The sequence below is a fragment of the Helianthus annuus genome, chromosome 9 (genome assembly GCF_002127325.2).
Source record: "Helianthus annuus cultivar XRQ/B chromosome 9, HanXRQr2.0-SUNRISE, whole genome shotgun sequence".
NCBI lineage: Eukaryota > Viridiplantae > Streptophyta > Magnoliopsida > Asterales > Asteraceae > Helianthus > Helianthus annuus.
Window position 1 is genome coordinate 137,011,875 of NC_035441.2, and position 14,926 is coordinate 137,026,800.

The following is a 14,926-nucleotide window of genomic DNA, read 5'->3' on the forward strand; positions in this document are numbered from 1 at the left end:
GTTGTATTGTTCCAAAAAATTCTCTAGACTTTGTAATAGTGTTAGCCATATCACACAATACAAGATTAAGGCCATGACAACCACAAGCACTATACAAAGTGTTATGGGTGAAATTCTGAGCCCATATCCTGACTTTGTATCTTGATTTTTTATTAGTTGTATATGATCAGGATACCGGATCAGGATACCGGATCAGGATACCGTATCAGGATACCGGGCCAGGATATTGGTAATATCCTGAGGCAGTATCCTGACTATTACTAACGATTGGCTTGTAAAACGTTGGTTGCAAGGTACCAACGTTAAAAGACTTGATCTACCTGAAGATTCGCTCAAGGTGGTTGAAAAATGGACGTTGATGGTGGAAGAATGGGTCTTGTAACGGTCAGAAAGGCATATTCCGCGAGAATATCGGATGTTGGTCAATGTTATTGACATTGTAACGGTTATATGAGCTAAAGACCCGGTTTTGTAGTCAATAAGCACGTGGAAAACGAGTAGAAGCAGCCCCCAACGTTCAGAATGGAATATTCCAAAGTATCCCGGAATAATAGGATAGTTTGTTGGTTTCTTTTACTATAAATATGGATGGCCAGATCTCGTAGGACACTTCACTTCAACTCACTCCATTTCTAACTCTCGAATTCATACACAATTCACTTGTAATCGCACACTAACACTCATCACTTGCAATCATTGTTACACTTAGTAGAGATCTGAGCTTTATCCTGCACTGTATCCTGGTTATTCAAGCAATAAGAAGAACAAGGCAGCTGCGATTGTCAGCTCCCGAGGTTTTATGCCGGCGATCTAGATTGATCAAGGGCTTTCCTCGTACATCTCGTGTCATTTACTTTACTTTTTTGCTCATTGTTTGATCGTAGATACAGCTCAATATCTTGAGCCGTATCCTGAAACTGTTTTAGCAAATAACTTAACTTAAATATTTTTCACACATATTTCTAGCACACTACCTCACTTAACTAATTTGATCACTTAATTACTTCGGTAATTTTTTACCAAAACAATTTGGCGCCCACCGTGGGGCAAGTGGTGCTCTCTTTACTAAAAATCTTTGTGAAATCGTTAATCGGTTTTCTGTTTTCAAAACTTTCTGCCACATTGTTTACAATGGCCTCAAGATCAAACATGAGCTCTTCTACTGTGTCTGCTACAACTTCTGCAACAGTTGGTTCGGTGCCTCCCTCACCTTCACAAGTTCAGACATTTCAAAGGAGAAATGAAAGCCACACACCGAGAGAAATTTCTGCTGCTCAGAATGTTTCTAGATCCGGAAATTCAGGGAGAACCCATATCCTTGCTTCTAATAACGAAATTTTGTCTTTGTTTGGTAGTATACAGGAACAAATGAAGAGGCAGCAAGAAACTAACCAGACAATCATGAAGGATATACAACTCTTGAAGTCAAACTCCAGGAAACCTATGGAGTATACAACTACTCCTCTATAGCCCAGGATGCTAATCTTTAGCTCATCAACATTTACCGAGGATAATCAAGGCAACATGATACCGAGTCAGTCCCGGAGCAACATGCTGGAGATACCATCATCCGCCAGGATATCGACCGTGAGGGATCCAGGATATGGCCCAGGATATGGTCCAGGATATGGCGAAAGCCGACAGGCTGGTAACATGTTTGCCAATATCAGTATCCCTGCTACTAATAATTCTGATTCTTTGCAGGATATAGGTGTAACACCAGTATTGACCAGGGAACTTCAAAAATTGAAGGATATGATATCAAGTGTTCCTGGAGCAGTGCAGCCTATACCGAAAGTATCCCAGGATAGTCACAGGATATCCCGATTTGCTCATCCAATTTGTGATGCTGAAATTCCGAAAAGATTCCAGACTCCCAGCATAAAGTTGTATGATGGGACGACATATCCTGAGGAGCATATTGCCCAGTATAGGGAAAGGATGGAAACAAATCCAATCCTACCAGAACCTAAGGAAGCATGCTTATGCAAAGGCTTCGGTTTAATTTTAACAGGACCGGCCTTAAAATGGCTTTTAAACGTTCCACCTTATTCAATTAAATCATTTTCTCATTTAATTAATTTGTTTATCGGTTAATTTTCTTATAGCAGGAGCTTTGAGAAACTAACAAGTGATCTTTACAGGATAACACAAGGATCACAAAAAATCCCTAAGGGATTATGTTAAAAAATTTAGTAGAGAATCCTTGGATATCCCGAATCCTGATATTGCTACGGCAGTACAAGCGTTCAAAATGGGGTTACAGAAGGATCGTCAATTTTATCAGGATCTTGTAATGAATCCTTGTAGGAACTTGGACGAAGCTCGAAACAGGGCCTTGAGATATATCAGGCTGAAAGATGATAAGAAAATGCAAGAGAGGATGAATGCATCCTCAACATATGAATCAACTAACAGGAAGTCAGAATCCTCGTACAAACCATACCGCTCTAAGCCGTACGGTAGAAATGATAACAAGAAAGTGAATGCTGTTGAAGACGAGGATCCTGAGGAGTATCCTGAGTTATCTGAATATTGTTTTTCTGAACTAATGTATGCTATGCAGGGTTTAGGAGACAAAGCCAGGTGGCCTCGGAAGAATCAACAAAAGGCTGATTGGAAGGATAAGTCCAAGTGGTGTGACTTCCACGAGGATTTCGGACATGTTACTGAGGATCGCATTGCTTTAAGGAAAGGAATAAGCTATCTCTTGAGCAAGGGATATCTGAAGGATCTCCAGGGAAGAAAGAAGAATAAGGGTCAGGATACTGAAAAGGACCCTGAACGAGCAGCCTCACCTCCCCCGGATGCCAGGATAATCAACTTTATTTCGGGAGGATCAGATATTTGTGGGACTTCGTATTCGGCGGCGAAGAGACATGCAAAAGAAGCTAAGGCTGAGAGGGGAGACAAACCTGTCAAGATGACTACCCTCACAACCGACAAAATGATCACGTTTGACGCTGATGACAGGGATACTGTGCAGGATCCTCACCATGATGCTCTGGTAATAACGTTATATGTGGCTAACCATTTTGTACGCAGGATACTGGTTGATAATGGCAGCTCCGTCAACATAATCCAACTAGAAACTCTGAAGAGAATGAATGTATCTCCAATGGATATCACTTCAAAGTCTACCGTGCTTGTTGGGTTCAGTGGAGAGGCTAGAAACACAGTGGTAGAGATAAAGTTGCCAGTATACGTTGAAGGAGTCAACTCGATACAACGTTTCTGTGTGATGGATTCTCTATCCTGCTATAACATCATACTGGGAAGACCGTGGATTCACGATATGAAGGCCGTGCCATCAACATATCACCAATGCATCAAGATACCTACCCCTTGGGGAGTTGTCAAAGTTGATAGTGATCAGCAGGAGGCGAAAGAATGCTACTCATCCTCGATGAAATCCTCAACCAAACCTAGTACAGCATAGCAATTAAAGACACGGGCCCAGGATATCGTGGAGGATCCGGAGCAGGATGTGAAGAAAATTATCCTAGACCAGGATAATCCCGATATTTCGGTGCTCATGGGAACCAATATCCCTCAGGATATTGAAGAACAATTAATTAACTTTTTGAAATGCAGGATGTCAACGTTTGCATGGAAGCATGAGGATATGACAGGAATATCCAAAGATATTATCACTCACAAGCTTGGAATTGATAAATCATTCAAGCCTGTGCAACAAAAAAGAAGGAAGTTTGCTCCTGAGCGGAACACTATTATCCAGGAGGAAGTTGAAAGACTATTAAAGTCTAGAATGATCAGAGAGGTTAAGTTCCCAAGATGGCTAGCAAACGTGGTTGTAGTACAAAAGAAAAATGGGAAATGTAGAGTTTGTGTAGACTACACAGACTTGAACAAAGCCTGTCCTAAAGACCCGTTTCCTCTTCCCCACATTGATGCAATGGTAGATGCCACTGCCGGGCATGAAATGCTGACTTTCATGGACGCATCTTCAGGATTTCAACAGATCCAAGTGGAGCCTTCTGACCAGGAGGATACTGCCTTCATGACACCAACAGGTATTTATTGTTATACAGCTATGCCTTTTGGTTTGAAAAATGCAGGTGCAACATACCAAAGATTGGTAAACATGATGTTCAAAGACAAACTGGGGGATACCATGGAGGTATATATCGATGATATGGTGGTGAAATCTAAAAAGACTGAGGATCACCTCCAAGATATCAAGGGAGCATTTGATATCCTGGATCAATACAACATGAAGCTAAATCCTGCTAAATGCCATTTCGAAGTGGGGGCAGGAAAGTTTCTTGGATATATGGTGACAAAAAGGGGGATAGAAGCAAGCCCAGAGCAGATCAAAGTTATCCTGGATATAAAATCACCCTCAAATATGAAGGACGTACAAAGATTGACAGGCCGAGTAGCAGCTTTAAACAGGTTTATCTCAAGATCCTCATAGAAGTGCAAAGACTTTTATGATATCCTGAAGAAGAACAAAAGATTCGAATGGGGGGAGAAGCATGAAGCAGCCCTGCAGGATTTGAAACGATATCTCTCAACCGCACCTCTATTGATGAAGCCTGAAAATGGTGAACCACTATCCCTATACCTTGCTGTATCAGGGAATGCTGTAAGTGTCGTTCTTATAAAAGACCATGAAGGTCAGCAATATCCTGTTTATTATGTTAGTAAAAGTTTATTATTGCTGAAACTAGGTACTCTCACTTAGAAAAATTAATACTAGCATTGGTCATGGCATCAACGAAGCTTAGACATTATTTCGAGACACATAGGATACATGTTAAGACAAATTATCCTGTCAAAAATGTGCTTAGGAAACCAGAAATGTCGGGCAGGATGGCCAAGTGGTCAGTAAAGTTGAGTGCTTATGATTTAGTATATGAACCTAGAAATGCCATAAAGTCTCAGGCTTTAGCTGACTTTGTGGCTGATTTTAGTAGTGACATTCAGGACGAGGTAGACCTAGAAGTTCAACAGTTAGGAGAATCCTCAGGATCCTGGACATTATATACTGATGGTGCATCTAATGTAAGAGGAGTAGGATTAGGAATACTACTAAAATCGCCACAGGGGGACATATTATCCCAGGCTATTAGGTGTGAATTTCCTGCTACTAACAATGAGGCAGAATATGAAGCATTAATTGCAGGATTAGAATTAGCTAAGAGTATGAGTATCAAAAATTTGCAAGTATATGTTGACTCTTTGTTAATTACTAACCATTTAATGGATCCTATGCAGTTAAGGGTGAGAAATTAATCGAATATCTCGATATTCTCAAAAAATTAGCAGGATATTTCGATGTTTTTATACTTGAACAGGTACCAAGGGAGGATAATGCTGAAGCGGATGCCTTAGCAAATTTGGGATCATCGATCAGGATACCTGAAGGGACCCAAATACCAATATTACATGTCTTATATCCTGCAACGAATCCTCAGGATAAAGAAGTAGTGGATATTCAGGATCCTGGAGCAGAGCATCCTAAAGAAGATCCTATATCCTGGACGGCTCCAATCATGAGATATCTCAAAGAAGGACACATCCTTGGAGATGAAAATCCTAAGGCATTTAGGATGAAGGTATCACGATTCACTATTATAAATAATATTTTATACAAGAAATCTCTTGCAGGACCGTATTTGAGGTGCTTCGAGGATCCTGAAGCCAAAGAAGTACTTCAGGATATACATGAAGGGGATTGTGGTAACCATACTGGGGGCAGGTCGTTATTCTCAAAAGTATTAAGGACAGGATATTATTGGCCAACAATGAGAAAAGATGCCGCAGAATATGCTCGAAGATGTGACGCATGTCAGAGACATAGTAACATACTACATCAACCAGCTGAACCACTATATCCTGTAGCGTCCCCTTGGCCGTTCATGAAATGGGGGATGGATATAGTAGGGAAGTTACCAAAAGCTCCGGGAGGAAAAGTCTTTATGCTGGCAATGACGGATTATTTCTCTAAGTGGGTTGAAGCTGAAGCATTTGTTCAAGTTAGAGACCAAGAAGTAGTATCCTTCATAAAGAGGAATATCCTGACCAGGTTTGGAGTACCAGCTGAAATTATTTGTGACAATGGATCTCAGTTTATAAGCAAGAGGACTACTGACTTTTGCAAGAGTTGGGGAATCAAAATGATCAAGTCTACTCCGGTACATCCTCAAGCAAATGGACAAGCAGAATCCTCAAACAAGATAATTGTCAATAACTTAAAGAAGAGACTTGGAGCCAAAAAAGGAAGATGGGCAGAAGAATTACCCTTTGTTTTGTGGGCCGATAGAACAACAATAAAGAGTGCAACTGGCCAAACCCCTTTCTCCTTAGTATTTGGAGCAGAAGTGGTGATCCCAACAGAAATGCTGATACCTACAGCAAGATCCAATCTTCAGGATCCTGGGCAGAATCCTGAAGCAATGTGTAAAGAATTAGATACTGTGGATGAAACAAGGGATGCGGCAAAGCTAAGGATGGTAGCATATCAACAGTGGATATCCAGGGCATATAACAAGAATCTAAGGACTAGAAGGTTCCAAGTCGGAGATTGGGTGTTAAGGAAAGCTTTTCAGAATACTACGAAACCTGCTGATGGAAAGTTGGCTCCAAAGTGGGAAGGACCCTATGAGATTGAATCAGAATCCGGAAAAGGAGCATACCAGCTTAAGAATATGGAGGGGGGATATACTACAAAGATCCTGGAATGTTATACATCTCAAAGCCTATTTCAAGTGAGTTTAGAATTTAATTTCTAACTCGGGATCGTATGAATTCTATCTCTTTTATATATAATTCTATTGTATTTGAACCTAACACTGACTTAAGCATCGGAGAGGTGCTAGCCAGGCTAACACCCACTTTAGTTTAAAGTTGTTTTGCAGTATATGCCTCGGGATATAGCTCCAGGATACACACTCAGGATACTTCGGAAGATTAGAGGATTGGCCCCCTCTCTCACGTTTAAGGGATCCTGATCCCTTCAAAGGTTTAAAGGTATTCACCTTTCTCACGAATTGGGTTTAAACACCCCGCCTGGAGCGCAAGTTATCCAGGGATAGTTCAAGGTGGCGGGACCAGTTCATGTAAAAGTGGCTGACAATTTCGTTACTGTTGGCTATACCCTGGATCCTCAAGGTATATGAGGATTGATCACCCTCTCTCACGAAAGGGTATTTTCATACTCTCTAAGGTTTAAAGGTTTTCACCTTTCTAAGTCTTGGGGTTTATACACTCCCACCTGTAGCGCACGAAAACAAGAGTGTTTTCACACTCTTCCAAGGTTTAAAGGTTTTCACCTTTCTAAGTTTTGGGGTTTCCACACCCTCGCCTGTAACGCACGAAACGTGGGTAAAATCCCCAGTAAAACTCAAAGACTTAAAGGTTTTCACCTTTTCAAGTCTTGAGGTTCTTATACTCCGGCTTAAATGCGTGGAAAATGGGTTTAGTCCCAATAAAATACAAAGTTTTTGGATAATCCCAAAGTATATTTTCAAAAAAAAAACATAATCATTTACGAGTCTACATAAATTTTTGAAAAAAGATTACTAAGTTTAAACAACTGGTTGAAGAATTGCTAAAGGATCATATCCCGGTACAACATACTAGTCTTGCACAGACAGGGGACATTCGTGATGGAACATGACGTATGCTGATACTATATCCTACTGGGGACATTTATGCTGGAGCGAGAAGGAAACCTATACCAACATTATATCCCACTGGGGACATTGCGAATGATTCAAAGGTTTAAGAATGAAGATTATTGCCTAGGTGTTTCTGGTATGGATTCTTACTGTTCCTAAGTTTGAAGGCCTTATCTGAGTAAGCTAAGTTTTTATGAAAATTTGTATTTAACTAAGTTTTTGTCAAACATTTTGAACAAAGGTGACAAAGCAATTAAGTGTCATACCAGTATCCTGATCAGGATATTCAGAACAAATTTTTCAAAATAACATATAACACGGAGATAAGGTCGAAAAGGTTAGTTTATTGTTATTGGTCCAAAAAATTGTATTCTTGGTTTCGTCTCAAAAAGCGACCCATTCACCAAGAACACAATTAAGTTTATAAAACATATTTACATAAACAGTTGAAGGCTTCGTCCTGAAAACACAGGATCCCTCCACCTTCAACTGTCAAACTATTCTACTTGCAGGAAATTAAAATTGTTCTAAGTGCAGGACGACCAGATAATTTAGACCCTACAAAATATAAGTATCACTAAAGACAAACTAACCAGGATACATGTTCAGTATATGTGTATGGGATACAGGATCTGGATACTTACCTTATTAGGGAAGGAGATCATGGGCTCGATGGATTCCATGAAGCCAAGGTCACCATTAGAGAAACCTTCGGCAGCAGCAGAAGAGGGCTTAGAGCTGATGGCAACATATGGCTCCTTTTTCACCAAGGCAGGCTTAGAAAAGCTGCCAAGCTCCTCTGGATCAAAAGTAGCAGGGTCCTTGATGGAATCTGCGTAAAAGGGAGTAATTCTAATTTCATTACATGATAGTATTCTGAAGTAACCAAACCTATGCAGGAATATTTAAAACAGATATCCTTACCAGACATGTTGGAATGACTAAAAAATATACCCGTTGGAATCAGGATATCCAACAGTTATATTTTTGGGGACAATTGTTATGGGTGAAATTCTGAGCCCATATCCTGACTTTGTATCTTGATTTTTTATTAGTTGTATATGATCAGGATACCAGATCAGGATACCAGATCAGGATACCGGATCAGGATACCGTATCAGGATACCGGGCCAGGATATTGGTAATATCCTGAGGCAGTATCCTGACTATTACTAACGATTGGCTTGTAAACGTTGGTTGCAAGGTACCAACGTTAAAAGACTTGATCTACCTGAAGATTCGCTCAAGGTGGTTGAAAAATGGACGTTGATGGTGGAAGAATGGGTCTTGTAACGGTCAGAAAGGCATATTCCGCGAGAATATCGGATGTTGGTCAATGTTATTGACATTGTAACAGTTATATGAGCTAAAGACCCGGTTTTGTAGTCAATAAGCACGTGGAAAACGAGTAGAAGCAGCCCCCAACGTTCAGAATGGAATATTCCAAAGTATCCCGGAGTAATAGGATAGTTTGTTGGTTTCTTTTACTATAAATATGGATGGCCAGATCTCGTAGGACACTTCACTTCAACTCACTCCACTTCTAACTCTCGAATTCATACACAATTCACTTGTAATCGCACACTAACACTCATCACTTGCAATCATTGTAACACTTAGTAGAGATCTGAGCTTTATCCTGCACTGTATCCTGGTTATTCAAGCAATAAGAAGAACAAGGCAGCTGCGATTGTCAGCTCCCGAGGTTTTATGCCGGCGATCTAGATTGATCAAGGGCTTTCCTCGTACATCTCGTGTCATTTACTTTACTTTTTTGCTCATTGTTTGATCGTAGATACAGCTCAATATCCTGAGCCGTATCCTGAAACTGTTTTAGCAAATAACTTAACTTAAATATTTTTTCACACATATTTCTAGCACACTACCTCACTTAACTAATTTGACCACTTAATTACTTCGGTAATTTTTGACCAAAACACAAAGCTCTAGGATTTTTTTTAAGAATCTCCTTTGAACTCAACTATGTTTTCCCTTCATGTTTGCTCCATTCTCATAGCCTTGACCACGCATATCATTGATATCAAGACCTAGAGACTCTAATTTCTTAGATGTAACTTCAAAAAGTCCTTTACCGGTAGTATCATCAACAACCAAAAACCCTAAAAAAGATTCCTCAACGGTCACAAAATTAGAGTTAAAATTCACATACCTCTCAATTATGGACATTTGTTCTTAGTGACTTGTATCGGGGGTGCAATCGAGTATTATGAAGTAATACTTTGCTTGTTTTATCTTTTTGATGATTTCTGTTTTAACGTGATGAGAAAGTAATTGTATTAACTCGTTTTGGATATTGTGCCCAAGATAATGTACATGGAGTTCATCACTCATGATACGTCGCACATGCTCTTTCATAATCGGGTCAAACTCTTCCAACATCTCAACCAATCCCAAAAAGTTTCCATTGCTATGTTGATACAACTTCTCATTTGATCCGCGAAATGCTAAACCATGTTTAGCAAGAAATTTCACAAGTACAATAATCCTAAAAATGACTTCTTTCCAATAATCTCTTTCTTTTTTAAATTGCTCATATGCTACTTTGTCAATTGTTTTGTTGCATTCCAGCCTTTCACGCATTTCAAACAATTTATTCATATTCTTGAGATGTTCAAACCTAACTTCATGCTCTTTTAGACCTTGAGAAGCATGCTTCCAGTCCGCATAACCTTCATTATCCAACCCTCCTTTAGGATGCCCTTGATTACACTAGTCATTCTCTATCAAGCTTCTCCCTATTTGATAGAATTCTAGTGTACATGATTCTTGAAAATCGTCTTCCAAGTTTATCCACGGGACCCTTATCAATAGTCAAATCTCTTTTTGGACCTTTCATAACCAATTCATTAATCAAGTTAGAATTAAGCCCATCCCAAGTTCTAGGATCAAAAATATCAATACTAGGATTGGCATTAGCATCATCTTTATCCACATTAACTTCATCTACATTAGCTTTAACATCATCTTCATCCTTATCCATATCAACATTAACATCATCGTCACCCACATTAGCTTCATCCACATTAACATTAACATCATCTTCACCCACGTTAGTGTTTTGGTCAAAAATCACACAAGGATAATGCAACCAAACTTTATGTAAATGGGGTATGATGCTTGGTTTGTAGAAAAAGTAAAGGATCACTTTTATGAGAAATATGCAAAGACACAATGATTTATACGAGGAAAAAGCCCTTGATCAATGTATGATCTCCGGCATAAAAAACCTCGGGTGATGGCAACTACCGATCACCAACTTCAATATAAGAAAAATATAGTTACAACTTCGGATGATAATGAGCTGAGTACAAGGATCACTATAGTTTCGAGTGTCTAAGCGTGTGAGAATTGTGTTGTGTTCTTCCGAATGAGGAAGAGTGGTATATATACAAGTGTAGGTGACCTATTTTAGGTAAAAAGACTAATAATCAGCTCATTACCCCTTTAGAAATAAAAGACAATCTAGCCTAAATTGCCGCCCTTAAATCAAGCTAAGTTTCCATATCCTTTGCAACGTCTATCCCCGATTAAGCTAATGCCATAATTGTGAAGACGCGTCCCTTGGTTATGATGCTAAGAGCGTATCCTGCTAGATGTTCCTGCAAGATAACATTGTATTAAACGAAGGTAACCGTTAGCATGAGGATCCTGTAACGGTCCATGATCCTGATCCTGAAGTCCTCCTGAGGATCACTGTCTGCCAAAGAAACAAGGATCATTGGTTAGGATCACGTATAAGGATCACGTATGATAAAAATCCAGCCCTAACAATTGCCCCCAAAATATAAGGAGTTTATTGTAAATAAACGAGTTATATTTTGCTTTGATCTTATCTGCAACGAATGACTCGGATAACTAGCCGTTAATATCGAACTAGCGTTGCAACCCTTACGTCATAGATGTGACAATCCCTGCAAATCATGATTATAAATAGGAGATAGGGTTAGGATCACTCTGCATTTAAATTCGAGATATCTTCCCTTTATAATCGCTACCGAGGATCGATCAGGTATTCTTTTTTCTTCTCTTCTCATTCTTCCTTCTCTTGCTCTGTTTTTCTGCTCCCCTGTTTTTATTCTGCTGTGAGGATGTTGCTCCGAAACTCTCCCCATAAGGATCACGAGAAGAGCAGTCCCCTGAAAAGCCAAGGGATCATTAAGGACTCTCCTACGGAGAGATGTTGCTTTACCGATGCTCATGTAGATAGGATTCGTCATTGCTTTCCGGCGAATGCTGTTTTCAAATCCTTCACACCTACTGCTTTGAGCGACTTTGTTTCAGACGTCTGGGTGGCTTTTCCTGCTACTCCGTTCACCATAGGGTATTCGTATCCTTTTCCAGCCTTCACCCAATCCTTCTTTTCTTTAACCGGCATATCTTATATCCAAGCTATGCCGATGATCTGGAGGGTCTTGTATACCCTGGAAAGGATCATTGAGCAAGAGGGGATTGATTTAGGGATGGCAGAGCTGGCCGCGCTTTATGATCTTACCACGTTTGGTTCTCATCGATATTTGTTGAAACGGAAGGCCGGGGAGGATCACCCTGTTTTGAAAGTTACCAAAAACGACACGAACTGGAAGCGTCGTTTCTTCTTTGTGAGAAGAGATTCCCTCCCTGATGGGAATGATCTGCCCAAGGAGTGGGCCACCCATGGTAGGATGGAGGATCCTGGAAGGATCACCATCAGACTTGTCTCTTATGATGAGGATCACTAATGTCTTGTTTTTTGTTTATTGTGCAGCTATCTCCATTGCTCATCTCAAGTTAACCCCTGCTGCAAGAGAAAGAGTTCTAGCCTTCAGAAAGCTTGATCCTGAAACCAGAAGTTTTCAAGTTGCCACCCAAGATTCACAGGAAGTATCATCTGCATCTGCCACAATGTCAAGTAAGTATCCTTATTTAAAAAGTAGTTTTATGTAAGATTTTTAATTTAGTCAGAATACTTATCTTATTTTGGTTGTGTAGGCGCTGGGAAATCTGCTAAGTCTGCTAAGTCTGCCTCCAAGTTTGGTATCGATGATCTTGCTAACGTCAGATCTGTGAGGAAGAAGAATCCGGCCAGCCCGAGTACCTCTGTCCCCAAGGCACCTGTGAGAGGGAAAGGAGGGAAGAAGAGAAAGACTTCTGATGCTGAGGGTCTCCAAGGATTTCCCCTGATTCGCCAGCAGTTTCTTGATTCTGTCAACGAGGTTAGGATCACTGCCCCTGTTGGTTATCCTGATAGTTCTTGAGGATCACCTATGTCTGACGTCATATCTTGTTGTTTTTGCAGAAACTTATTGAAATAGAAACTTATGTTAGCCACGTTGAAGATCAGGATCGCCAAATTGCCGACCTCCAACAGATGGGTGTGCTGAAGGATCTCAAGATAGCCGATCTTGAGAAGGAGCTCCGTGCTACCAGGGATGAAGCTGTTAAAGCATTGATCAAGTTTGACTACGAGAAGCATGATATCACCCAGGATGCTAAGGTCTCTGCTGCGGTAACCATGTATAAGATCCAGCTGCAAATGGCTGCAGAGGCTCAGGATCCTTCCTTTGACAAAGGCACATGGGACGTGGAAGGTTGGAAGGCAAGGCTGGCAGAGTTGGAGGATGATGATGATGATGCTGAGGATATCCCTATGCTTGAAGGTGGAGATGCTGGTAAGGATCAGGGTGAAGCAAGTGGAGCTGGTGGTGATGGTGCAGCGAAGGTTTGAGCTGCAAGATTGGGCAATGATGGAAACTTCTAGACATAGCCGGAGCCCAATTTTTAAATTTTGGTAGTAGTTTTTGTGGTTGTTGGTGTTTTCAAACAATGATGGTCTGTACTTAAACAATAGTTTTAGGATTGAGGATCCAGGATCCTTCAGACAGTGGGTAGGATTGCAAATGGTGGAGGGATCCTCTGTTTGGGGGATGAAGCCTTTGTGATCCTGCCGCCTTTAATTTCCTGCACCTGCTAAGACCGCAAAGACAATGGACACCCTTTGCTAACCCATGTGGACGGGCCACGTTTTGCTGGTAGAAATGTGGGTTAGCAATTTTGACAACTTTTTTGCATGGGTTAAAGATCCTTTTGTTAATAATATAACTTTTAATCTTAAACTTTTGTCGCTTATCTTGTGTTATTATCCTTTTTATTTTCAATTGTTTTGACACATGTTTGTTAGAGTAACAAGAGTTGAGCAAACCATGTTTAATAAGTTTAGGATATGATCCTAGATCAAATATCCTGACATTGAAAATTTTTGAAGCAATCAATTTCAAGGATCATAGGTTTAGTTGTCAAAGTGTAGGGGTTGGTTAGTATAATCAAAATAGTCAAGGATCATACCTGAGGATCCAAGTTAGGATCCTAACCTTTAATCAAGATAACCATAAGTGAAACTTTAATGGATGATTAGGATTAAGGATCCTTATTTGTTTAACTTCGAGAACCTGAAAAATGGAACATATCTTGGGACTAAGCCAATGTAAAAGATAAATTAGTAACTGGGGACATGCCCAAAGGATAACCGAGAATGATCCCGGAGGATCACTGGGGACAAGCCCAAAGGATAACTGGGGACAAGCCCAAAGGATAACTGGGGACAAGCCCAAAGGATCGTGTGTAAACTGGAGTATGGCCCTTACTGGCGACTATCCAAACTTAGTGACATGAAAATGTCAAAACCTTAGCTAACGTGAAAACGTTAGAAACCTTAGGAACGGATGTATGGTACGTCTACCATTATACGGAGGATCCTGGGTATAGCCAGTACGATGAGGTTGTCAGCCCCGGAAGTGGGTACTGGTCCCAAAGACGTGAACTATATCAGGATCATCGTGCGCTGCTGGCGGAAACTGGGGATAATCCCAAGGATAACTGGGGTTAGACCCAAGAATCTGCGTTGCTTTTGATGATCTTTGACGATATGCTGTAGATACCTGAACTATCATAACTCAAATGGTTTTGTGAGAAGAGGATGAAGGATACAGGATCCTTATCCTTTGGTAAAAAGTAAGGAAATGTAATAGTTTTAAGATAAGGACATTACCAGAGTAAGGATCACTGACATCACCGGGATTCTTTGAGGATACTTCAATGTAAGGATCACATGCTTGAAGGATCATGTTCACATAAAGTATCTCTTTAAGTGAACAACATTCCAGGCTCTTGGTAACAAGTTTCCTTCCATAGTTAGCAATCTGTATGCCCCCTTTCCGGCTTCAGCTTCAATCAAGTAAGGGCCTTCCCACTTTGGTGCTAACTTCCCGTCAGCAGGATTAATA

The 14,926-nt window shown here is 40.4% G+C and overlaps 1 protein-coding gene across 1 annotated transcript; it reads right to left on the bottom strand.

Moving 5' to 3' along the window:
- Window positions 1-9,623: 9,623 nt before the first annotated feature.
- LOC110876423 lies at window positions 9,624-10,265 on the bottom strand. The gene is made up of 2 exons (XM_022124598.1): window positions 9,848-10,265; window positions 9,624-9,766 (listed from the first exon to the last, which is right to left on the bottom strand). The coding sequence occupies exons 1-2, from the start codon at window positions 10,263-10,265 to the stop codon at window positions 9,624-9,626; spliced, it is 561 nt and encodes a 186-aa protein (XP_021980290.1).
- Between the last annotated feature and the right edge of the window lie 4,661 nt (window positions 10,266-14,926).